Source organism: Triturus cristatus, chromosome 6 (assembly GCF_964204655.1).
Source record: "Triturus cristatus chromosome 6, aTriCri1.1, whole genome shotgun sequence".
Lineage (NCBI taxonomy): Eukaryota > Metazoa > Chordata > Amphibia > Caudata > Salamandridae > Triturus > Triturus cristatus.
Window position 1 is genome coordinate 1,496,348,267 of NC_140589.1, and position 25,575 is coordinate 1,496,373,841.

General features: G+C 46.3%; 1 protein-coding gene across 2 annotated transcripts in view; it reads right to left on the reverse strand.

Moving 5' to 3' along the window:
- Positions 1-25,575, reverse strand: part of GPCPD1 (glycerophosphocholine phosphodiesterase 1) — a 701,876-nt gene that overhangs the window by 1,581 nt on the left and 674,720 nt on the right. For both annotated transcript variants that reach the window (XM_085612626.1, XM_085612627.1), the window contains exon 19: positions 1,010-1,170. In XM_085612626.1, coding sequence (XP_085468752.1) covers positions 1,010-1,170 — 161 coding nt within the window. The remainder of the gene's footprint in view (positions 1-1,009; positions 1,171-25,575) is intronic.

A 25,575-nucleotide genomic window follows, 5' to 3' on the forward strand; every position in this document is an offset into this window, starting at 1 on the left:
ATTACATACATTTCCGCTTTCTGAATCAATACAGTTTAACAAGTAAAGACTTTCTGCAATAGCAGAGTCTTTCCAAAGCTCTTCTGTATATAGCTCTGCCTCATTCGGAAATATGTGTGCCCTGCATGAAACAAAGACCAATAAACCCAGGCGTGGAAACTTCCCTGCTTTTGATTGAAGGCTTTATATCCTATTCTTGTATTTGCCCTGCCAAGGAGCAGTTCGGTCACAGTGTTTTGATTGGATGATACTTTCTTCCACTGTGGATGTCAGAACTTGTTCCTTTGCTGTGCCTCTTTCTCCTTGCCCCCACTTCCTCCACCAGCCTCTTCCCTGTCTCAGCACCCACCCAGCATTCTCTTACGATTCCTCCCACAAACCGCCAAGACTCCCTTGTTTAATTTTTTTCCCCTTCTTTTTTTGGTGGTAGACGGCCATGCTGAAATTTTTTCTGAGCACTCCAACATAGCTGCCTGTTCACGAGAGACATCTCTGATAGCATTAGGAATGCCAATAGGTGCTATGGCTGCAATTTTTTACTTTGCCAATGCTCATTTTCTTTGAAGAAATAGGTGAGCTGTTTAGCCAAATTTGTTTTACAGCACTTCTATATATTTCTAATTAATGGACTCTGTTTAATAATAATTAAAGGAATTGTAGCCTTCTAAAGGCATGATTTCTTTGTGCAGTCATTTTCAAATAAGAACATTTTAGTTATTTAAAATGTGTGCTGAAAAATATGAATTTCAAAGATCATCACATGATGGAGAATGACTATCTTCTTATTGAAAGAAAGCCAAAAAAGGTCTCTTTAAGTAGCACAAGTATACAATGATAACAGGTCATAGTGAATGTTTCCAGTAGGTTTTATTATTCTAGAAGGTTCCAACTTCACAGTCAGACTGATCTAAGTTGACTACGACTATGTTCAGATTACTCTTAAACATTTCGGCTATCCGTGAGCTGTGTTGAAAAGAAAGGAATGGAGAGATGGAACAATAAAATGTACCTGTCATATATTAACCCATCAACACCATACTGTCGCATCAGCAATCTATTTTCAGGATTGTTCGTATCATCACCCCAACAAAAAATAACTAGGCCCTTCGCCTTTGCTTCCCGGATATATGACGGATTCCTTAGTAGGTCTTCGGTGTGCACATTGATGCCCTACAAAGTAATAAAAGGAAATGGACCTACTTTAGCAAAACAAGCATTCATATTTATAACATATGGGTGTATTCCATAAGGGCAGATACTTTTCTCTTTTCATGGTAAATGACATTTTAACAATGTATTTCAATATTCGGCAATCTAGTGTTCCTATGACAGACGCGCCACCTGCCTCACAGTTACCAGAAATTGGTTTAAGTAATATTTCCAACTTCAAAAATATCTAGCAATTCTAGTACCACTAACAAAACAAATTGAGAGATAAGGAAAAGCGAGGGAGAAGGGGGACTAGGGATAAAGGGGGTGAGGGTACAACATAATCATCACAAGCACTATCATTCAAGGTCTGACATCAGCACTGGAAGGATACCTTTACCAATCAAAACACAGAACGAAAAGCTCCCAGGTAGGGCAAACAAGAAAAGAGAGAAATGCCACTGGAGGCAGGGAAGTCAAGAAAGCCATTTAATTGAGAGCAAGGGACTTGCCGAATGCTCACTCCATGCACATGAAATGAATCGGAAACTATAGGTCATGCAAAGAGAGAAAGCCGTTAGTAGTAGAGACCTAAACCTGGATATCACCTGTGGGTCATTAAGAGCAATGTATTTATGTCTTACATTTTTTATAGATCTTACTGTACATTCATCATTTCCACAAGAGGCAGACAATATCAGACATCAGGTACTGCTAGAACGATGCCGGTCATGACACCACACACTTGTCAGCATATGTGACATATCTCCTAGAGCTTTTGAGTTCCCCTAGGTTCATGCATGAGCAGCTCATCCAGTCCAGATTTTTGCTTTGAAATCTGGGGTGTGTAGCTCCATCTATCCCATTATAAAGTCAGGGCTACAAGTCCCAGAAGGCAATGAAAAAACTTGGACTGGATATCCTACTCACGTATAGACGTGGAAAACCGGAGAACTCTCGGCACCAGGAAGATGGAAATTGACGCACAAGGATGCCAGCCAATCAAAGCGATCAAAGAGGAAATGCTCCATGGGAGGAACAAATACAAGATTGACAAGCTGGTACACGAATAAGAAGCAGGCAAAGGAAACCAACCAAGGGTAAGCAATTGACAGAATCTCAGCCTCTCTGATCTTGGTAAGCGATAATATGCCTCTCAACAGAGTGCATGCACTGTCTAGTAGACTCGAACTAAAAACTGATAAAGGATTAGACAATCAAAACAGGCCTCAAGTTGAGCATCAAAAACAAATGTTTCATAAAAGAGTGAATGATGTCAGAGATAGCTGGTTCTTCAAGCAGGGACAAAGTATCTGCTCACTCTTTAGTAGAGTGGGTATGAACACCTTCTGTTGGGTACATTTTTCCCAGATTATAGCATAGACTGCAACTGCTAATTGTATGGAAGTGTACATTATGCCCTCTTACCTCTGAAAAAAGGGCACAAAGAATTGCCCATTCATCAATATTTTCTTTTATACTAAGAAACTGAGTAGAGGGTGGGATGACAGGGAGCAAACTATGGGTAAAAAGAATATCCACCAGAAAGAGCTCTATTGAATGAAAGTAACTTGTTCTTGTGACAGCTACTTCTAACCGCAGATTGCTCAACTTCATATAGATACCAATGCAGAACCTAAATAACATGGAGTCTGTGGAGTGGACTGAGACCAAAACATCTTGAAGAACCAAGTAGGTGAAGTGTACACTCTACCTGACCTGGGTGCCAAGGCAGAAAGTGCTTCGTGAAAGTATGTACGAATACCCACATTGCAGCCTGGCACCCCTCCCACCAACGCAGTTGTAGAGGCCTTGGAGGAAGGGGCTCTTAAACATTCCAGAGGCTGTGTCTTGGCCAATACGTCACAGATATTAAAACAAAGGATTAAACCCACCAACAGGGTCCTCTTCCACACAGCTTTCCCCGTCTTTGATCCTGACAACTCCACAAATGTTAATAGTCTGCCCTAAGGTCCTTGGTACAATCCAAGTAAAAGCTTAAGCCCCCTTTGTGTTCCAACTCCATTGAGCCTCTTCTCCTCTTTCAAAGAGTTAGGGCTAATTATAAGCTGGTAGAGTGATCAACTGCTCAACTAGGAAAGGATTACACAAAGAGGTAACCCAGTATACCGTAGGACCTGAGAGAAACATGATACAGGAAGACATGGTCCACATGGAATTTCTACAGCTATGGCAGTATTATTAGCATATCTAAACTCCATATGGGTAGTCTCACAGCCCCAATCCAAATGCCAGGCGCACATAACATTCAACAAAAGGTTGAGGGTCCTGACAGTGCAACACAACATGGTTGCATTGAAAATACCCTGATTTGACTCGTGCAACAAGCTGACAATCTCAATGAGGACGACAGTCTTCAAGGCCAGGAGACGCAAATACGCATCAGCTCGAAAGGCATACACATGAGGAATGTCAAGACCAAGTTAAGGTTCCACTGTGGCATCACAAACGATTTGGGAGGGAGCCGGTATATCAAACCTTTAGTAACAGTCATCATAACGTGATTTAAACAAGAACAGTTGTGCCGGCAAATGTAGACAGGCACAACAAAGTAACCTTTTGCTGTGCCTACTGTAAGGACTTGTTGGGCAAAGATGAAAAAAAAAAGTACATCTGACAGGTTTTCCTTTAGACTGTCAGGGTCCTGAGCCCCACACCAAGTTACAAATTGATGTCAATGCCCAGCACAGATGGATTTCACAGAGGGGCGAGGGGCATCATGGATAACATCCACCTCAATCTCCACACATTAAAGTGTAATTTGTGTAGATTTGGGTGGAGAACACCAGCTGCTGAGACCAGGGGTCCTCCTGAAGTGATGTATAAGTTACTTACCTTCGGTAACAATGTATCTGTAAGAGACATAGCTTAGTTATAGATTCTTTACCTTAGAATTTCCTCCCTCAGGTGTCAGACTGGATTCGGAGATTTGTTCTTAGCAGTACCCCTGCCCATCAGTGGGTAGCGTCGGTCGACTCCGTGTCAGTCTACGGCATCATATTCCCCAGGCTGACATTGCGGTCTGACAAGACTTTCCACGCCAGCAGCACAGAGCCTTGCAAGACACTGACCGCTGGTGCACCACAACTAGGGCCCTGTAAGGGAGTCCCAATCCCTAAAAGTCAGTTCGCAGAGCGGGGAGGATGGGTGGGGCGGTAAGGATTCTATAACCAATATATATGTCTCTTACAGATACATCGCTACTGAAGGTAAGCTACTTTTACATCTGAAAGAGACAGTTATAGATTCCTTACCTTAGAGTAGATACCTCAGCAATACCAACCCCGGAGGAGGGTCTGCGAACCAAGTTCACACCAGAAAGTCCTGGAGGACAGATCGGGCAAAATAGCTATCCCTCCGGACTTGACAAACAAGTTACTTACCTTTGGTATCAATGTATCAGTAAGAGACATTTTAGTAATGGATTCCTTACCTTAGATTAACCTCAAGTGTCAGACTGGATCCAGAACGTTTTTCTTCAGCAGTACCCCTGCGCATCGGTAGGTGGCATTGGTAGACACTGCGTTCGTCATTTGTGTTGTGATCGCCGAAATGGCATTGCGGTATCTACTTAGATGCCGCCCCTGCACGCTGACATCAGTTCTTTACACGACATTCCATGCCAGAAGCGCAGAGCCATGCAAGAGACTGACCACTGGTGCACAAAACTAGGGCCCTCAAAGGAAGTCTCTTACCCTTTGCAGAATGGGGAGCATGGGTGGGGCGGTAAGGAATCCATAACTACTATATGTCTCTTACAGATATATCTTTACTGAAGTTAAGTAACTTGTTCATCTGAAAGGGACTAGTAGTTATGGATTCCTTACCTTAGAATAGATACCTCAGCAATACCAACTCCGGAGGTGGGTCTGCGAACTAAGTTCACACCAGAAAGTCCTGGAGAACTGAACGGGCAAAGAAGCAGTCTCTCTGGACTTGACTGTCCAGGCAGTGATGTTTTGTGAACGTGTGCAATGAAGCCCATGTGGCAGCCTGGCAGATATCATGAAGGGGAACTCCACAACCCAAGGCAGTAGTGCGGCCCTGGTGGAATGGGCACGCAGCCCTACTAGAGGTTCCTTTTTCGCTTGGTATAACTAATTTTGATGCAAAGAACGACCCATCGAGAGATGATCTGCTTTTTCACTCGCCAATGAAGAGCTGATCATCCACCCGGAATGGTTTTGTGCGATCCAGATAGAATGATATTGCACGTTTTGATCCAGGTGGAGGCTCACCTGCTCTTTAGAAGGATGGGGGGGGGGAATGGGGGGAGGTGGCATAGTGATGGTCTGTACTATATGGAAAGAGGTAACCACTTTGGGAAGTAAGGAAGGCTTGGTGCGAAGGACAACCTTGTCCGGATGAACAGCCGGGAAAGGAGGTTTCGATGAAAGAGCCTGAAGTTCACTCACCCTGCAAGCAGAAAAAAGCCGTCCGAGTGTCAAAAGTCTGAGAGGACAGTTATGTAGTGGCACGAAAGGAGCACACAAGGTAGGTCAGAAAGAGTTTCAGGGCCCACTGGGGCATTATAAAAGTAATAGGAGGAAACATTTGAGTAATGTCCTTAAGGAAACGAACGATTTATAATAGGGGACTTAAAAAGAGAAGGTTGATGTGGAAGGCGAAGAAAGGCCGAAATATAGCCCTTGAGATTGCACAGAGCTGAGCCCTGCAGGGCCACGGAAAGATTGAAGAGTAGAACCTCTGAAAGAGGGGCAGAAAGGGGATCCACAGCCTTTGCTGTGCACCATGCCACAAATGTATTCCATCGACAGACGAATACCGTTTTGGTGGAGGGGTGCCTGGCTGCCAAGATAACGTTACAGACTTCGGGAGGAAGGTCGAAAGCTGTCAACTGTTGCAGCTTAATCTCCACGCAAGGAGGTGGAGGCTGGACAGGTTCGGGTGGAGGACCGTCCCCTGCTGCTGCAACAGAAGATTCTCCTGAAGGGGCAGTCTGATGGAGGATCGATGGCCATGTTCAAGAGCACAGGATACCAGACGCTTCATGCCCAGTCCGGAGCCACAAGAATTACTTGGGCCCTGTCGCACTTGATCTTCTTGAGCACTGGGGGCAGAAGTGGTTTAGGTAGAAAGGCGTTTAGTAGACTGCAACTCCACTCATGACGAAAAGCGTCTCCTTGAAAATTCCAACGCACAGAACTACTGACATTGCGCATTCTCTTCAGTGGCGAATAGATCCAACCAAGGCTCTCCCCACTGCTGAAAGAAACCTTGCACCACTTCCGAGTGAAGACGTTGATGTGGAGCCCGGACTCCGCCTCCCTTGGGTTCCCCCCTCCCCCCGAAGTGATGTATCCGTCACCACTGTGAACTCTGGTTAGGGAAGGGAGAGGGATCTACCGTTGACCCAATCCTGGTTCATTAGCCACCACTGCAACTGGTGTGCAGTGCCCTTCGAGATCTGGGCACAATCGGAAAGATTCCCCCGATGCTGTGCCCACTAGAACTTCAGGTCCCACTGCAGAGCCAGCATATGCCACCTGGCATAGTCCACTAGCAGGATGCAGGAGGCCATGAGGCCCAGCACCTCAGGGTCATTCTGACCGAAACCCGGGAGAGAGGATGAAAGATCGGAATCATAGCACGATAATCCCGGACTCGCTGTTCAGGAGGATAGGCCCGAAATTGCACTGTGACCAGAACCACTCCGATGAAAAAGCTTCTGAGAGGGAATCAGGTGTGACCGTGGCACACTGATGGTGAACCCCAGAGAATGCAGGAGGTCCACCGTAGTCTGGAGGTGGGAGACAACAGCCTGGGCGAACTCACCTTCAACAGCCAGTCGCTGAGATAGGGGATAACTGGAACTCCTGATCTGCGCAGATGAGCTGCGACCACAGCCATCACTTTCGTGAACACCCAAGGGGCGCTGGTAAGGCCAAAGGGGAGCACAGTGACCTGAAAAAGCTGGTGGCCTACCGGTAACGCCAGTGGGCAGACAGGATGGGGATGTGAAAATAGGCATATTGCAAGTCCGACGCAACCATCCAGTCTCCAGGGTCGAGGGCAGACAGGCCCTGAGCAGGTGTCAACATTTTTAACCTCTCCTTTCGGAGGAAGCGGTTAACGTCCCTGAGATCCAAGATAGGTCGCAGGCTTTTGTCCTTCTTGGGCACCAGGAAGGAGTGGGAATAACCACAACCTACTTCTGGCACAAGGACTCGCTCGATAGCTCCCTTGACCAAGAGCTGTAACTTCCTGACGGAGAAGGGCCAAGTGAACCTCCAATGTGCGATGGAATTGAAGTGGCATAACAGCAAAATCTATTCTAAAATATTAGCGGTTCGATTAGCTGGGGTAATACATAAAGTAATATCACCTTGGCAACATGAATTTATCCCCGGACGTGGTACCGTTGATCACATCAGGAGAGTTCTCACTGCTTGACGCCGCCCATGTCTCCAAAGATCCAATAGCACTTATGCTACTCGACGCCGAGAAGGCATTTGACAGGGTTTCCTGCCCTTTTTTTTTATGGGAGATCATATCAAGAGTCGGGATAGGCCAGGTATTTATACAGGCATTCAAGATGCTGTACTTTCAGCCAACTGCAAAATTATTCTTAAATGGCCCACTAACTGATACGTTTAAAATATCTAGAGGCACACGCCAAGGATGCCCCAGATCACCACTTTTATTTGCGTTATATATAGATCCTTTTTTACGACTTTTGGAAATCAACCAAAAAAATCAGCCCTATTATCTCTCAAGGCTGGGAAACTAAAGTTTTGGCCTATGCCGATGACATTGCCTTGGTAACCGCAAATCCCAGCATATATATGGCCAAGTTTGGAATAGAGACCGAAAGATTCAGTTGTTTATCCGGATATTCCCTTAATAGATCTAAAACGCAGATTTGCAAGAATGTTAGTATGGGCAATGACACTCGACAGGTCGAAAAGGTTATGTATCTTGGAGTGGATATTATGACTAGTGTCGAAGGGATCAGGATTTTAATATTGACCCCCTGATTAATAGAACTAAATCGGAATTAACTCGATTACATAATTTGCATCTTTCAATAATAGGCAGGTGCAATTTAATCAAAATGTTTTTCCCCTAAGTTTTTGTATTTTATAAGAACGATCCCACTGGAATTTAGTGCTATTTGCTTGAAAAAGATCGAAGACCTGTTTTCTCGATTCATATGGGCTTATGAAAAACCCCGGAGAGCTTATAAGTTTCTTTCCCTACCCAGGGAAAGAGGCGGCCTGGCTCTTCCTAATATTAAACTTTATAATTGGGCAACTACTCTTCTGTATAATCTCACCCTTTTTTCAGATAAGTCAATTGATAGTCCACTGGGAAGCATACCTACCCCAATAGAACTTAAAATGGGCAGAGCTGCATGGGGATGGATCTGCAGATTTTTTTAATGATTCTCATTATAAGATGGTTCGTTTCAAGATGCTGATAGCTGGGTTCAAAACTATGAAATCGGCTCGCAAAATGTTGGGTGTGGGCCGTCTGAATTACTACACTCCAATTTACAATAATCCTAACTTGACAGAAATTTTTAAAGATTTAACAATTAAAAGATGGCAAAATAAAGGCTTGATGAAACTTGGGGATTTTTATTCTCTAGCCAAGATGGTTTCATTTGGAATTCTTAAAGAAAGAGATGATTTGAATTGCAGAGATTTTTATAAGTGTCTGCAAGTCCGTGATTTTCTACAGAAAAAATGTGGTGGCCCGTCTGGCTTTATAAGCACTCTATTATAGACAATCTGAGAAAGAAATATTTAACTATTGGCCTAGTGTATGATTCTCTCAATTCACTAATGTCGGATGATTTGGTAATACGGGCTAGTAAGTGGGAAGAGGAAATAGATCTCTCCGAAGACTTATTTCTCCATTCAACTGAGCTTGCACAAAGCTTGTTAATTCCGGCGCGGCTTCAAGCCCAGTATTATAAATCTTGCTTCTCTCTTTATTATACACCTACAAAGATTGCGAGGGGAGGCTCGCCCATTTTGGGTTCGACTAAGGGTTGGTACGTTGTTGTATCCACTATCGCTTGCTGGTCCATTCAGCTATGAGGCACATGTCATGGTCTGTTCTGTATGTTATGCTCTCTTTTTGTGGCTAATAAAAACAATTTTGACAACAACAAAAAAAAGATTGCGAAATGGGGGACAGGTAGAGGGACTTTTTGCCCCCGATGCTCTTTACACCAGGCAGATCTCAATCATAGGTTTGCCTCCTGTGACATATGAAGCAAGAAATGTGTTACTTACCTGTAACTGCAGTTATCCAGTATTAGTATCTTTCATAGATTCACATGCCTGAATCATTCCCCGTCGTCGGGATGGGAGTCCCCGATATACAAGAAAAGTAATGTCTCACTAGACATATAGAGAGATAGGCCAAAGGCCTCACATTAGTAACATATCCAGGTCCTTTTATAATGAGGACCAAACTCTAGAGGACAACCAATCAGCTATCACCACCCTCTGGAACCTTCCTGGAAGGAGCTCTAGTCACTCAGATTTTCGTAAGCACAGTGCTAAGTAGATGTATCACTGAGAGAACCAGGTGAGCCCTTCCAGGGGAGGTGGGTGGGTTGCATGTGAATCTATGAAAGATACCAATACTGGATAACTGCAGTTACAGGTAAACGCATTTCTTATCCAGTATTCGGGTATCTTTTTTTTTTTTAAACTTTATGTATCTTTTATAATCAAATCAACAATAAAATCACATCAATAGTTACATTAGTCTTTGGTGTGCAATATACATTCCGACGACAACACATCTGCCTCCATTTTCAATATACACTCCTAGCTCTGCGCTAATAGCACCCTTGTCCTTGCAGCCTTCTTCGGACCTGTCACACCTCTCCAATGTCTCTAGGGCATCCCAGTCTCCGAACAGGTTTTTCCCAAGCGCCATCTCTACATACATACTCTTATGCTATTTGATTACGTCATTACCCGCCATCTGCACCTGTCAAGGGGAGAGCCTGATGATACCTCCGCTAACACATTGCCCGCCCGGCTAAACAGTGTTCCTGCCGCCTGAGCTAACCAACCCCTGTGGGCACAATCCCGGAGCCGGAATGAGAGGAAGTGGAAGTGGGCAGAGTCGCTATATACGTTCTGTAGGGACCCCAGATATCTCTAGGGCGCGCTACGCTGGGCAGTAGGCTAGAATAAATCTCGCTGTTTACGCTGCAAAAGGCCAAATCAGTGAGCCATGCCTGGGTCGTGGGAACTGCCCCCCCCCCCCCAATCGCAGCGCAATCTCTCGCTTTGCTAACAGAAAACATATGGAAGCCAACCTCCGAGCCGACTTGGGAAAGTTGACCGTATACCCCAGCAATGCCACCTCCGGGGTAGGAACCAACGTAAGCCCAAGCATCTCCCCCAGAATTTTGTGTATCTGTACCCAATACAAGTGTATGCGTGGACAGGACCAAGACATATGGGCAAAATCAGCGTGTGGGGCGCCGCATTTCCAGCACGTGTGTGGCCTCTTCGGGTCAATAGTATGTAGTTTTGCCGGTGTCATGTAGCTTCTACGAAAAAACTTATAATGTAACAGCTTATGGCGACTATTTAATGCTATCTTTGGGTGACCTTGCAGCAGGCTGACCATTGATCATCTGCAATAGGACGTCCCAGGTCAGCCTCCCATTCCAAACCCAGTTTCTCGTCCCTGCAGGGAACTCGTGCTATGCACAGTTTGTACAATTTGGAAATTATATGTGCCCCTGTTTCCTTTTCAATGAGGAGAGTCAATGGCTCGAAGTATTCAGGCTCCAACGGGAATCCCCCCACCTCAGATCTTGCTGTTAAATAAAGCCGGTTGAGAAGAAATTTGTCCCTGAAAGTGGCGTCCCGGAAGCGTGCTTCCTCCGAGACCGAGAATATGTGCCCGCCCGGGTACAAATCACCCATCTTGGTGATTTCAAACTTAGTCAATGTGCGTTGCACGAGCCTCTCACCGGTCACGGGAAGCCATCGTGCATTCGGCAACGGGAGAGCAGAGGAATATAAAATGGATTGACCCATGTAGCGTAGGAGCCTGTTCCAGGCCCAGCTAGTGGTCGATACAGTTTGTATGTCAACCGGACTTCTGGGTTCGCCTCTAGGTAGTACCGCTGCCAAGCGGTCAGGAAGCACAAAGTCCGCTTCCGGGCGCAAAAATGGAATCCGCGCATCAGGGTGGTACCAGGCGTATGCATGCGCGCATTGTGCGATCAGGTAATATAGATAAAAATCTGGTATTCCAAGTCCGCCTCTATCGTAAGGGAGAGCGAGTATCTTCCACCGGACCCGGGGCTGCTTGCCTCCCCAGACCAATATTACCAAATGGGATCGTAACGTGGCAAAAAAAGCTTTGAGTGAGGGGTATGGGGATATTACTAAAAAAATATAAAAATTTAGGGAGCACTATCATCTTTATAATAGCGATTCAACCTGCCATGGATAAAGGAAGCCGTATCCATTTATCCACCTGTGACTCGAGCTTTGTTATTGCGCAGCCATAATTAAGGCGCAGCATCTGATCTTGGCTCAGGTGTATGTGGATGCCCAAATACCTTAGAGTCTGCACCCCATTCCAGCGGAAACTCACATTGCCAAGGGGAGGTGCAGCTGTATTAGGGTATCTTTCATAGATTCACATGCCTGAATCAGAAAAGCAAGCAATGATATGCACATTTCGGATGGAACAGAATGCACAAATTCATCAGATAACATATCAACGTGAAAGCAGAGAAGTGACAAAGTGCAATCAAAAGAAAACAATAGAAAACACAATGGAGAAATGTGCATGTAAAGTAAAGGATGGTGGGATGAAAAGAAGGCTCACCTCTATCGAAAGAGGACGTAACACCGCCTGTCCCCCTGCAGCATCCTTCATGAGTTCCATTTCCCAGCAGTAATGCTTGGTAAATGTATGCAGCGTCTTCCATGTTGCCACTCTGCAAATGTCTGTGAGAGGCACTCCCGCAAAGAGTGCCATGGAGGTAGAAATTGCCCTGGTGGAATGGGCATGAGCTGTCGATTGCAAGGGATGGCATGCTTGCTGGTGACAAAGTAATAGCGGCAGAGATCCACCTAGAAATACTCTGTTTAGTAAGCGGGAAACCTTTCTGAGGTAGACTGTAAGCCACAAAGAGTTTGTTAGATTTGCGGAACGTCTTTGTCCTATCATGGTAGAATTTAAGGCAGCGTTTAAGATCCAGTGAACGCAAAGCCTTTTCTGCCGCGATTATAGGATTCGGAAAAAAGGTTCATAAGACTATAGGCTCATTGAGGTGAAAGTCTGACGGGACCTTTGGAACAAACTTGGGATTAGCCCGAAGTATAACCCTATCATGTTTGAATTGAAGAAAAGGGTCTTGAATTGAGAATGCGTGAAGTTCGCTTACTCGCCTTGCAGACGTTAGGGCTAGAAGCAGTGCCGTTTTCCAAGAGAAACTTGAGTGGCTCTGTGCATCGGCTCAAAAGGGTGTTTCATAAGCTGAACAAGAACAATGTTGAGTTGCCAAGGTGGAGACTTCACGGGAGGGAAAGTCCTGAAGAGTCCTTTGAGAAATTGTTTAATCAGTCTATGTGACCAAAGAGAAGGACCCGTAGAATCTCCTGAAAGAGGATATTGCTGCCAGGTGAACCTTAATAGAGGGGTGAGTCAAACCTGAAGTGGCCAGATGGAGAAGATAAGGCAATATTTGTTCTGGAGAAGTGAAAGGATGTATATTCGCAGACTTACACCAGATGCAGAATCTTTTCCATTTCAAGGAATATGTTTTGTGTGTACTGTCAGCTCGAGCCCGAGCCAGAACCGCCCTGCAGTCTGGAGGAATGTCTAGGCCATGGAACTCTCGGAACTCAGGAGCCAAGCCGATAATTTGAGAGATGCTGGATTCGGATGTCGGACTTGTTCCCGGTCCATTATGAGGAGAGAGGGAAAAAGTTTCAACGAAATTGGCGGTTCCAGGGAGAGAAGATGGAGCTCCGTGAACCAATGCTGGTGAGGCCACGCTGGCGCGATCAGGATTAGCGTGCAGGGTTCTGCCTTCAACTTCCTGAGGACCCTGGGAATCAGGGGAATCGGTGGAAAAGCGTAAGCAAAGACATTGAACCATGCTATCGAAAATGCATTCTCTAGAGATACCCGTTGGGGATGCCAGCTTGCGAAGGTTTGGCATTTGGCGTTGTGCCGGGTGGCAAATAGGTCCAAGAGAAGTGTTCCCCATTGAGAGAATATGCCGTTGAGAACCTGCTGGTTCAATTCCCATTCGAGACATGTTGTTTGTTGCCTGCTTAGTAAATCGGCCAGCACATTGTCTGTTCCTGGAACATACTCCGCTCTGAGGGAAATGTTGTGTTGAAGTAACCAGTTCCAGATCTTTTGAGATTCGCGAAGAGTGGCAATGAACGAGTACCCCCCTGCTTGTTCAGGTAGTGCATTGTTGTAGTATTGTCCATCCGGACAAGCACTAGAGAACCTTTGATCCTGGGAAAGAATGCTAGGAGGGCCAGATAAACAGCCCGTAGCTAGAGGATGTTTATGTCAAGTTTCCGTCCGGAAGGAGACCACTTTCCGCTGATCCGAAGTTCCTGGAGGAATGCTCCCCAACCCTCCAGGGACACATCCATTGTGATTATTTGCGGAGAGGCTTGAAGCAAGAAAGGCAGGCCTTGAGAAAGATTCTGTGGGCGAGTCCACCACTGCAGAGCAGTGACCATCTTGGGGGGGGGGGGGGTGGGTCACCTGAACGACATCGAAGGATCCTTCGGCTTGAATCCACTGATTGGATAGTGACTCCTGGAGAGGGCGCATGTGGAGGCGACAGTAGCTAACCAGCAGAATACAGGATTACCACATCCCGAGAAGAGATTTGAACAGGCGCACTGTGAGAAACTGCCTGGATTTTATGCGGTTCGCTAAGTGAAGAAGTTTGCACTGTCGCTCTTGTGACGGGAAAGCTTTCCTCTTGTTTGTATCGAGAATAGCACCCAGAAAAGTTGTCTGTTGAGACGGTTGCAGGATGGATTTTTCTGGATTGAAAGTGAGTCCCAAGCGACTGAAAAGCTGCAGACAGGCGTTGGAAGATCTGCTTGCGCCGTCCAGAGAAGATGCCTTGACGAGCCAGTTGTCGAGATAGGGAAAAACTTGGTGATGTTGCTCTCTGAGGTATGCGGCCACTGTAGAAAGGCACTTTGTGAAGATGCGAGGGGCTGACTTGAGTCCGAAGGGCAGGACTCGGAATTGGTAATGTCTGCCTGCCACATCGAACCTCAGAAATGTTTTGCGATTCCTATGGATAGGGATATGGAAATAGGCATCTTGAAGATCCAAAGATACCATGAAGTCGTGTGCATTGAGAAGTTGGAGCACTTCTTGAATGGTAACCATGGGAAACTATTGTTTCTTTAAGAATTTGTTGAGACATCTCAAATCTAGAATCTGCCTCCATTTCTTCTCCTTTTTGCGCACCAAGAAAAAACGGGAGTAAAAACATTTCCTACGCTGGCGAAGGGGAACCCGCTCTAAAGCACCTTTCTGGAGCATTAGTGAGATTTCCAGAAGTAAAAGGCGCATATTCTTCTAAGTATAGGTCGAGGAGGTGTCTGCGGAGGAATCTGAATGAACTCCAGCGAGTGTCCAAATTGTACCAGTTGAAGAACCCAACGATCCATTGTGATCTGTTTCCAATTGTGAAGAAAATGGGAAATTTTTTCTCCTACTCTGGAGGGTGGAGAGGAAATGGAGACCGGCGGTAGAGAAAAGTCATTGGCGCTGGGAAGAATCCTTCTGTAGTCCGCCCTTCCCACGAAAGGAGTACTTATTGTATTGACATTGCTGCTGTTTGCGCTGTGGAACTGTGGTCTATATTGCTGGTTGGAGGAAGAATAGGAAGACCGATACTGCTGGTAGGTTCCCCTAGCAGGAGACTGACCTCTACCCCAGGAGCCTCGAAAAGGTTTTTTTTTTAAATAGAAGGGTACCCAAAGCCCTGGCAGTGTCCGTATCCTTTTTAATGCCCTGAAGGGCTTCATCAATATGAGTGCCAAAAAGCAATTGCCCATTATAAGGCATATCTAAAATCTTCGTCTGAATTTCAGGTCGGATTGTCGTCGCCTTAAACCAACCTTGGCGGCGGAGGACCGCAGCCAATTGGCGGAAACCAGTAGAGGCGATATCCATTGCACAATCGATGATTTCGGAAGCCAACAAAATTTTCTTTGCCTCCACTTTAGAGTCGTCCACCAGGGCCTCCAAGTATGGTGCAATGTCTGCCCACATCTGCCTGTTGTAGCGCCCCAACAACGCTAAGGAATTAGACGCACGCACCGTCAATGCAGACATGGAAGAAAAACGCTTCCCAATGTTGTCCAGGCATCTGCCCTCCCTATCTGGAAGGGCTGAAAGCGGAGCAGAAGGGTTTTTAGATCTCCGCTGAGCTGCCTGAGTGATGACGGAATCAGGCTTGGGATGTCCGGTAAGACAGGCTGGAGCGGAGTCTGGAGCTCTGTACTTTTTATCCAAAGAAGGTAACACTGGGGGAACCGTAGAAGGATTTTGCAGGATTTTAATGCCTTGATCCCAGATGTAGTCTATGATCGGCACAGATATCACCAATTTTTTTAAAAGGTTCCTTGAAGTCATACAAGAAAGTCCTGCTGGTAAGAAGGCATAGGAATTTGGAAATGCTGTGCAGCCCTTTCCAAAACATTGTGAAAACCCCCAATATCTTCAGGAGGCGAATCTGCTTGAGGAGGCACTGGAGACGCCGGAAAAGGGATGACAGTCGTCCGTCTCATCATGGTTTGATTGGGAACCATGAACCTCTCCCTCCTCTTGTTGGTCATCCTCCTCATCATCCGTGGAAGGGGGAGGTGTAACAGGCAAAGCCGGCGGAGGTGGAACCTGTAACCGTGGAGGTAGAGCTAGAACTGGAGTAGAAGACTGAGCAGAAGTTGGGAACCTCTGCTTGTAGTCAGAAATCAAAAATTGGAGGTCAGAAACCAAAGACGCAGGGAGACAAACCATGGGTTGTTGGCGAAGATGGCTGTCCAGATAATATGCCTGATCTTCTGCGTCTTGCTCATCATAGTCCGAGTCCTCCTGGTACTTGACATGAAGTTCATAGGGACTTGTTGCAGCCCTGAACATTCTGCCCTCATCTGAATCCTCCTCCTCGTCCAAAAGGTGAGACAGAGGTAATGGCTGGACCCTGCTTGGGGACGTAAGGGAAGGAGTCGGCTTGCTTTTAGTAACCTTGAGGTGTACATATGCACTGTCCACCGTTGATTTTGGTGTCGTCGACGAGGCAGTCGTCGTCGACGAGGAAACACCAATGGACACAACCGATGATAGCGTCGACGAAGGAAGCGTCGACTAAGTCCCCGTCGACGGAGTCGTCGTCGACAAAGTCACCCTCGTCAACGATGGAAGAGATGTCGATGGAACACCCCTCGTCAACGCGCTCGTCGAGCGTGGCATCAACGACGATTTTTTACTCTTGATAGTCGACAATGGAACAGCCGTCGACGAGATCGATGCGGACGACGCCACGAGTGTAGAGACTGTTGTCGTCAAGGTTACTCCCACAGCTGTAGAAGGAGATTTTGTCGTCGAGGCCACCGTCGACACGGTGGTCGTCGACGGGGCTGAAGCAGGCTTTTTAAAGGTGTGTACAACCTTCAGCGAAGGATCCTTGTGTGGCAAAGCTTTAAGTGGTGCCTCCAAAGACTTTTTCTGCGTCTTCTTTTGAGGGGGCTGCGAAGAAGGACCTGGAGAAGCATCTCTGAACTTTTTCTGTGAGTTTCTTGAAGACTTTGTTGAGACCTCACTCTCCTCAGAGGACAAGGTATATTCTTTGTCCTTAAGCCACTGCAGCCAAATTAAAAGCCGTCCCTCACGGTCCTTAAGAGCCTTTGATGAAAAGGTACGACATACCTTACAGTCTTTGGAGGAATGGTCCGGATAGAGACAGTAGAGGCAGTCTTTATGCTGGTCGTCGACATGCAGTCTCTTCTTATTGCAGGAAGCACAGGGCCTAAAAAGGCCTTTCTTAGGAGTGTCTGACATGAAGACAGAGTAGACTTCACTCAGAAGAAGTAATTGTGAAGAAAAATGCACTGGAATTCCAGAAGCAATACTTTGTCAGGTAGCTCGCATAACTATGGATAATTCTGGTCGCCAACCACCGCAGATGCCATGACAGCGCCAGCTTTTTCATTTTCGGCCATAACTAGAAGGGCGGAATCAGGTAAGGCATTACCATTGACGACAGCACCGGCTGGAGTAACACTAACACTGGGCTGCACACTTGTGGTTCCCAAAGGGACTTCAGCTCCCAGAGTGCCCCTGGGTGCAGACATAGATGCAAGCTCGCCACGCTGCAGTGCTTCAGAGTGAAGAGGAATCAAAATGTTGGTACCGGCTTCCATTACCCCTGTCATTTCACTCTCAGCAGAAGTCGTATTTTCAGCGCACCCCTGTATTATATCCTCCATATGCGCAGAGAAGGACGGCGCGCACTGTATGTCTGAAACATCGCCGCCATGGAGAGCCCGCATTTCAGCTCCCTCCTGGCGTTTTTTTATTGGCTCCGAGCTTAAACATTGCCGGTACAGTCTGAGTCGCGGCTTTAAGTGCCCCAGGACCGGCAGCTGCTAACACCCGGTCCGAAGCCCCCGATACAAGAAATGAAGGAGATCGATTATGCCTCTGGGTATCTTCGCCACCGCCTGGTGTTTTATTTTGCAAGGCAGCAGTGGCAAGTCGAGTTTTGACTGGAGTCCCGGTCAGAGATGCAGCCGCCTTTGGTCTTGCTGAGCGAGCTGCCGCTTTAGACGCCATAGCCCAAGCTCCGTACCTTCCGTACCCGAGCACACGAAGACCGCTGCCGTTGGAAGCAGAGTGAAACAGCCGGTGAGGGGGATCAGATAGTGATAAAATCCGCCAAACCATCAGAGTTTATATTCTCGTTTCGATCTAAGCGAATCTAGGCTGGTCGCAGCATCCTTAGCAGAGACGAGGAGAGGAGCCACCCGCTCAGCCGGCCATCAGCGTGGCCGCCATCTTGCTTCCTTATTATCCAGAGGTATGCGAGCTACCTGACAAAGTATCCAATGCTGACGACTTCTTCTCCTTGTCAGACCACTCTTCAGCCGAGAGCCTTGTAAAAAGACTGGCTTGTGGGAGTGAGTTCTGGCGATGAGGGAAATGAAGAGAATGACGAGGCAAAGATCTCGATGGCATCAGCTGGCAGGGCTTTAGAGAATGCATCTTGTGGCACGAATTTGGTAGAAGGGGTAAGCCCACCGGGGTCAGATACATCACTTTCCTGGGATTATCAGAGCTCGCCAAATACAATGGCTCCCCCTTCAGTATCTCTGCCATCCGTATCTGCTGGTGCTTTCAGGAGTGATAAAGGAGAGAACAGTGGCGACAATTTACGATCTGATTGTGGCACATAGGGCAGAAACTCAGGCTGAGAGCATATGCACACAGAATGCATCTAAAAAACTGCAAAACTCGTTACGGAGGGTGGTGAAGACGTGTGCTGATATTTCTAATAGAATTAATGAGGCCGAGACCCGGATTTCTGCTCTGGAGGACGATCTTATCTTACAGAAAGAAACCACAGGCTCTCTGAAAGCTCATCGCGATGACTTGCAGTGGAAACTATCTGATTTAGAGAACCGCTCAAGACGCAATAACCTCAGAATTTTGGGGGTTCCTGAAGGCAGAGAGGGCTCTGACCCCCGCAAGTTTGTAGTGGAATTGCTGGGTGAGGCTTTTCCTGAGCTCTCACAGTGGGACTGGCAGACAGAGGTACAGAGGGCTCATTGCTTTCCAGTTAATCAGAGAAAGAATGTGGGCCAAACATCTCCCCTTCCGCGGGCAATTCTTATTTCACTAAATAATTTCTTGGCCCGCGAGGCACTTTATGATCTGGCACGTCCTACTAAGAAAGGACATGCGAAGGGCTGTGATTTTTTTGTTAGGCCTGATTTCTGTCAATCCACTGTTGATCTTTGTTGGAGATTACGGCAGCTGATCCCCCAGTTCCAGGCAAAAGGAGCTCAGGTCTATCTTCAGAATCCATCTAAGTTGAAGATTATTGTAAAAGGGCGGACTCAGATGTTCTTCGCTGAGTCGTTAGCTAAGGAATTTTTGCAGACTTTATGATTGTGACTCTAAAGTTTTGTTTGTGGGTGTATAGATTGGATATGAGCCTTGTTTTTTTTGCTTGTGCTATACTAGCAAATGTATTTATGAGATAAGCAGGTTTACCATTGATCTGGAGACGAGGGGAGGGGGGTTGGGTACCCGACTCTACATCACAAGGGACGACGGTCCCATTGCTTCATGGGGTTGGTAGGGTGGGTCCGAGTGGGGGTTGTTTGGGGTGGGGGTTGGCTGCTCTGGGAGGGGAGGCGAAGGGGGGTGCTGGGGGTGAAAAATTCAGCATTGTATGATTTCTCTCTGTTGGCACAGGGGTTTTTTTGTTCACAGCGGGAACTCGAAATGTAATTGCCGTATCTTATTATTTTTATGTGATTCTAATTTTGCGAGGAAGGATAAGGGCAAGCGGGGGAAAGCATTGGGGGAGGGGTGGGGGTTTACTCGAAATGACAAACTTATCAATATAAATGAACAAATTGGTAGTCTGCACTCTTAATATAAGAGGGTTGAATAATCCAAGTAAGAGGCGGGTCTTGGCCAAGGTAATCCAGGCGCTATCTTGGGATCTTCTCTGTTTGCAAGAGACGCATATTTCGTGGTCAAATAGGGGTTGGTTCAAAGCGCTGGGCATGGATCTGCTTGCATGCTCACGGCAGTCGGACAACTCTAGGGGTGTTGCTATTCTCTGCAAGAAGGGAGAAGTAACTTCCAGGAAATCTAAGGAGGATAAGTGGGGACGGTGGGCCATTACAGAAGTCATTTTTAACAATAAGCGGTTTACTATGTGTACTCTGTATGGTCCAAATTTGGATGACCCAGAACTTTTTCATAAGATTAATTTAGAACTGTCTCTTTGGCCTCAACCTCTTATAATTTGTGGGGATTTAAATATAAATTTGGATGGGGATTCTGATGCAACTTCTAGCCAGGCTTATCATGGCAGGAAGCCACGAGTCTATAAAAGTGTTCATAGACTGGTTTTGGATCAAGATCTCTCTGATGTCTGGAGCAGGTTTAATGTCGGCCAGGCAGGCTATACGTTCTTCTCAGCTCCCATAAAAAATTGGTTCGATTGGATTATTTTCTCGATTCTTATTCTATGCTGGGTAAGGTGTCCATATTTACTTTGCCGAGGTTTATTTCCGATCACAATCCCTTAGTTTTAGAGATTGAGTTTGATATGCTTACCCCACGTGTTTTTAACTGGACCTTTGATAGGAAACTGTTGCTAGATTTGGAGTATTATAACCATATCAGGGACTGGCTGTCCGGCTTTTTCCAGAATAGGAATTCTGCCTCAGAAAGGATGGTCTGGAACGCGTTTAAGGCGGGACTCAGGGGGGACACCCTGAGCTTCGCGGCACAAAAACGCAAAACTATGAAGAAGATCATGGAAAAGCGCATCTTGGACCTTAGTACCGTGGAATGTGAGCTGGATAAAAAAAAATAAAAGAGGGAGCGGATCTGACTCCGGTACTGAGAAAGCTTGCTATTAAAAGATCCTCAGTTTATCAGCAGTTTGCGGATGAGGCTGCCGCCAAATTTCAGCTCCATAAGAAGGAGTGTTATGAGTATGGTGAGCAGGCTGGCAGGGTTCTTGCTAATCGACTCCGCCAAAAAGAAATACAAAGTAAAATTGCTAAAATCAAAGATATTCAGGGAATAATTCAGGAGTTTCCTCAAGGGGTGTGGAAAGCCTTTAAGGCCTTTTATGAGGATCTGTACTCTAAAGAGGAAACGGATAAGGCGGATAGCTATTTAGCAGGGATTGTGACCTCTTCTTTAACAAAAGCACAGAAAGATATTTTATCGGAGACGATCACATGGGAAGAAGTGGAGGCGGCTCTCCTCTCACTTCCGCGTGGTAAGGCGATGGGCCCTGATAAAATTGCATTGGGGTTCTATATTACATTCAGGGTGGAGTTGGGGGCAGAGCTATTGTCTATTCCAGCATGCTTTTGACGGCACCCCTCCGGATTCGTGGTCTAAAACGACGATTGTAGTTTTTAAGAAGAAGGGGGAAGGATGGGATGCAGCTTGGGTCATACCAACCTATATCTTTAATTAATTGCGATAGTAAGATCCACTCAAAACTACTCGCTAGGAGAATCGCCAAAGTCATTATCCCAATAGTCTCAATACGCCAGCATGGTTTTATCGCTGGTAGAGACACTATTGACCATATAAGACGTGTCATATCTTTATTCGATTGGGCACATGCGACAGACTCCCAGATGGGGGTGGCCCTGTTGGATGCCGAGAAGGCATTCGACAGGGTCTCCTGGGATTGCTTATGGTCAGTACTTATTTGGAAGGGATTCCCTCCTGATTTCTTGAAGGCCGTTCAGGCCCTATACAGGAAACCAGCTGCTACTGGCCGGGTTTCGGGTGTGGAATCGGAGGAGCTTAGGGTGTTCAGGGGTACCCGACAGGGTTGCTCCTGCTCACCTTTTCTTTTTGCTCTTTATATTGAGCCGCTAATCTTTAAATTGGAACATGACTCATTGATTATCCCAGTAAAACCCCAGTCACATGACGTCAAAGTATTGGCTTATGCTGATGACCTAGCAGTTCTTACAAGGGATGTGACCAGTGCCCTAAGAAGAATAGAGATTTTGACTAAGGAATTTGCTGGGATATCAGGCTATAAACTGAACTTAGCTAAAACTCGGATCTTACATTCAGATAGGGGCTGTCCGTCTGATGTCAAAATAGTCAGAGGCAGTATATCTGGGTATAAAAATTTCTGCGAAAGTACAAGACATCCCTGCTTTAAATGCTGACCCTATTGTTATAGCCTCCAATAAGACTTTGGAGAAATTAGATCATCTGCATCTGTCCCTTTATGGAAGAAGCAACGTTATTAAAATGGTAATCTTCCCGAAATGTTTATATTTGTTTTGAGCTATTCCGTTATGGTTTCCCAATTCTTTATTTTTGAGAATAGAAAGGATGTGCTCTCGGTTTCTATGGAGCTATAAAAGGTCGAGAAGAGACCTGAAGTGGCTCTACTTACCTAGAAGTCGTGGGGGGTGGTCTATCCCTAATTTTCGTCTTTATTACTATATATCAGCACATGGGTGTTCTAATATTTGGAGAAAGGAGAAGTAGACGGATCCTGAACAGCTCTATCTATGAATTAATTTTGGGCCTAGAAGCTCGGTATTTGTTAGGATTATAGAGCCGAGCTACTATAAGAAAACTAGATTTAAAATCCTGATGGCTGTGTATTTTGTCTGGAAAAAGATACGCGTGTTGCTCAAGATAAGGGATTTCAATCGATATACCTCTATTGGCTTGATGGGGGCTCTCTCCACAGTCTTTCAGGATTCTGTTGCGCGAAAGTGGCGTGCGGCCGGTATTAGGACTATTGGGGATCTTTGTGAACACAGTCAAATTATGTTGTATGCTCTATTGAGGGAGAAATTTGATCTTGACAGGGGTGATTTTTTTTTAAATATTTACAGTTGCGGAGCTTCTTAGACAAAGCTATTATAAGGGGTACTTGTTCATTTGAGGGAATACGCATTCTCGAGATAATAAAGGGTAGATGCAAGTTGGCGCAATTGTGCTGAGAAGCCACTTGGGGGCAGCATGATGACCTCTTAATACAGGAACAAAAATGGGAAAACAGGCTAGGGATTTCGAATATAGATTTACAGGAGTTTCTGGAAATGGCTAACTCCATACTGCTGACTGGAAGCCTTAAGAGTCAGTGTTATATGGCGATTTTCGATTTATATTACACCCCTGCTAAGATTGCAAGATGGAAGACTGGAAGGGGGATAAATGCTCTTGGTGTGGGGTGATAGCAGCCGATGCTGCACATATGTTTTTTCTATGCCCGTCCTTAGCCGCCTTCCTGCGCGATCTACAGCATTTTTTGAATTTCTCTTTAGAAATACCGGTAGTCCTTAATGTGAGTCTTGTTCTGTTTGGCACCGAATTTGGTATAACAACTAGCAAACGGGCAGTACCACAGAAGGGTTTTCTTTTTTTATGTATGGCTGTGATGCGTCTTTGTATAACCTCATTGTGGCTGAGCCCGGATACACCTCTTTCCTCTGTATGGAGGGCTAGTATTCTCACTCTGTATAACATGGAAAAGTCTCTTTATTAATTGAAAGGCCACAGGAGAAAGATATTTGGTGAGCAATTATGGGCCCCAATACCAGGATGGCTGTGATCAAAGGTTATAGTCAAATAATTATATTGTAATGAATGTCTTAGCTCTGTATTTGTATTGTAGAAGGTTTTGTCTGTAATGTGATAATAATGAAATCTGCTAATTGCTGAATAAAATAAAAAAAAATTAAAAAAAGGAATTCCAGAAACAAGGAAAAACTGATCGCAAACTTTATAAAAGAAGTGTTAGGGAGAGATAGTCATCTCTCTTCTGCCTTGGTGTGGATGAAGAGATTCGAGGGAAACCGGGAGAGCAACTTGTTTTCATAGGCATGGCGATATACTGGCTTTGCCTGGCCTCCGCCTGGTTGGATCCATTTCCATCAGGATATCAGCAATGGTTAACACGACTAGTGTGAAACTATAACTTTGAAAAAGCAATCTATGAAAAAAGAGGGTCGAGCTCCCGCTCGAAAGGCTTAAAGATCTGGGAACCTTTGACCAGATGGTTTGAGAGAATGTTTTGGCTTGGTTTTTTTCCCCCGATGTGAATCACATTTAAAAAATGTTGTGTCCAACCCTGGGGTGGGTGGCGCAGGAGGTGGGGTAAAAATGTTAATAAATCTGCATGAGGCAACGTATGACGAAATGCTGCTGATTTAATATGATATCCTTTTTTCTCGCTTTTGGCATTTGTTTTTAAAAATATTGTACCAGTGTCGCTGGTTTGGGCCATCAGCATCTGTTGATTTAATGTATACATGTCTCCTTCTTTCTATGTAAATTGAAATGTTGGAAATTTGCAGCACTATATTGTAATATTGTAATCATGCACTAAAAATTTTTTCAAAAAAGGGATTGTGGTGGCATGGATGGAGGGGTAGTCAGACGTGATTTATACCAATGGGGGAGGTGATGGCAGATTCTGCCGCCCACTGGCAACCGGTGGCCCTGAAAAGTCAGACTAGGAGGGCCTGGAGGCTGCTGCAGAGGGGGCGCTGATGGACTGGTCCGCCCGCTGACCCCCAGACCCACGACACTGGGTCCCACGTCCCCTGCTGCGCAGAGGCTGGACAGCTTGCGCAGGCCTGTGGCTCTGGGTGGAACGTGGCGGAGCACCCCTTCCGTAGCCACGAGAGGGTGGCGAAAAGCAGTCTGCGCGGGGTGAGAGGTGGTAGCGAGGCCCAAGGATCTGGCATTAGCCCTGGAATCCTTAAAGAGCTCGAGTGCGTTGTTCGCTTTGTCGCCAAACAAGCGATGGCTATCAAAAGGCATGTTCAAAAGAGTTGATTGGACATCACTCGAAAAGCCAGTGGACCTCAGCCAGGCGTAGCACCTCAGGGCTACAGACGTTTAAATCGTCCTGCCTAACGAGTCGGCGGTGCGAACTTCGCTGAGTCTCTACCCTCAACAACTGCATGAGAGAGCACGGCCCAGGCCTCCTCCGGGCACTGTGGCAGCACCTGTGCAACCATGTCCCACAAAGTATGGGAGTAACGGCCCAAGAGACATGTGGTGTCCACCATCCGCAGTCCAAAGCTGGCGGAAGAAAACATTTTCTTCCCAAAATGGTCCAGCTTCTTGGATTCCCTATCAGCTGGAGCAGTAGGGAATGCGCCCTTGGTAGTCGATGCTTGAATCACCAAGCTCTCTGGGGTAGGGTGTTGGGAAAGGAAAATGGGGTCACCCGGGGCCGCGCAGTGGCGTCAGGCAATCATCCTATCCATAGGAGTACCTCTGCTGGGCATGGACCAAGTGCCCAGAAGGATGTCTGTGAGGGTCTCACTGAATGGCAGCAGGGGCTCCAAAGAGGCCTCTGCCGGATGAAGCACCTTGGTCAGGAGGTTAGTCCAGACCAACATTGAAGGAAGCTCAAGGTTCAAGGCTTCAGCCGCCCTACGCAACACCACAGCGCAAGAGGCACCCTCCTCCATAGACACAGTAGGAGGAGAAAGCAGGCCAAGGTCTGGAGATGTGTCCAGACCACTGGCCACACCCAAACCCTCTCTTCAGTCCGATTTTCCAGTTTCTGTGTTCACCAAGCCAGAAAATAAAGTTGTTACTGGCCTGTTCCCGTGGTTCTATTTGATTTTCTTGCAA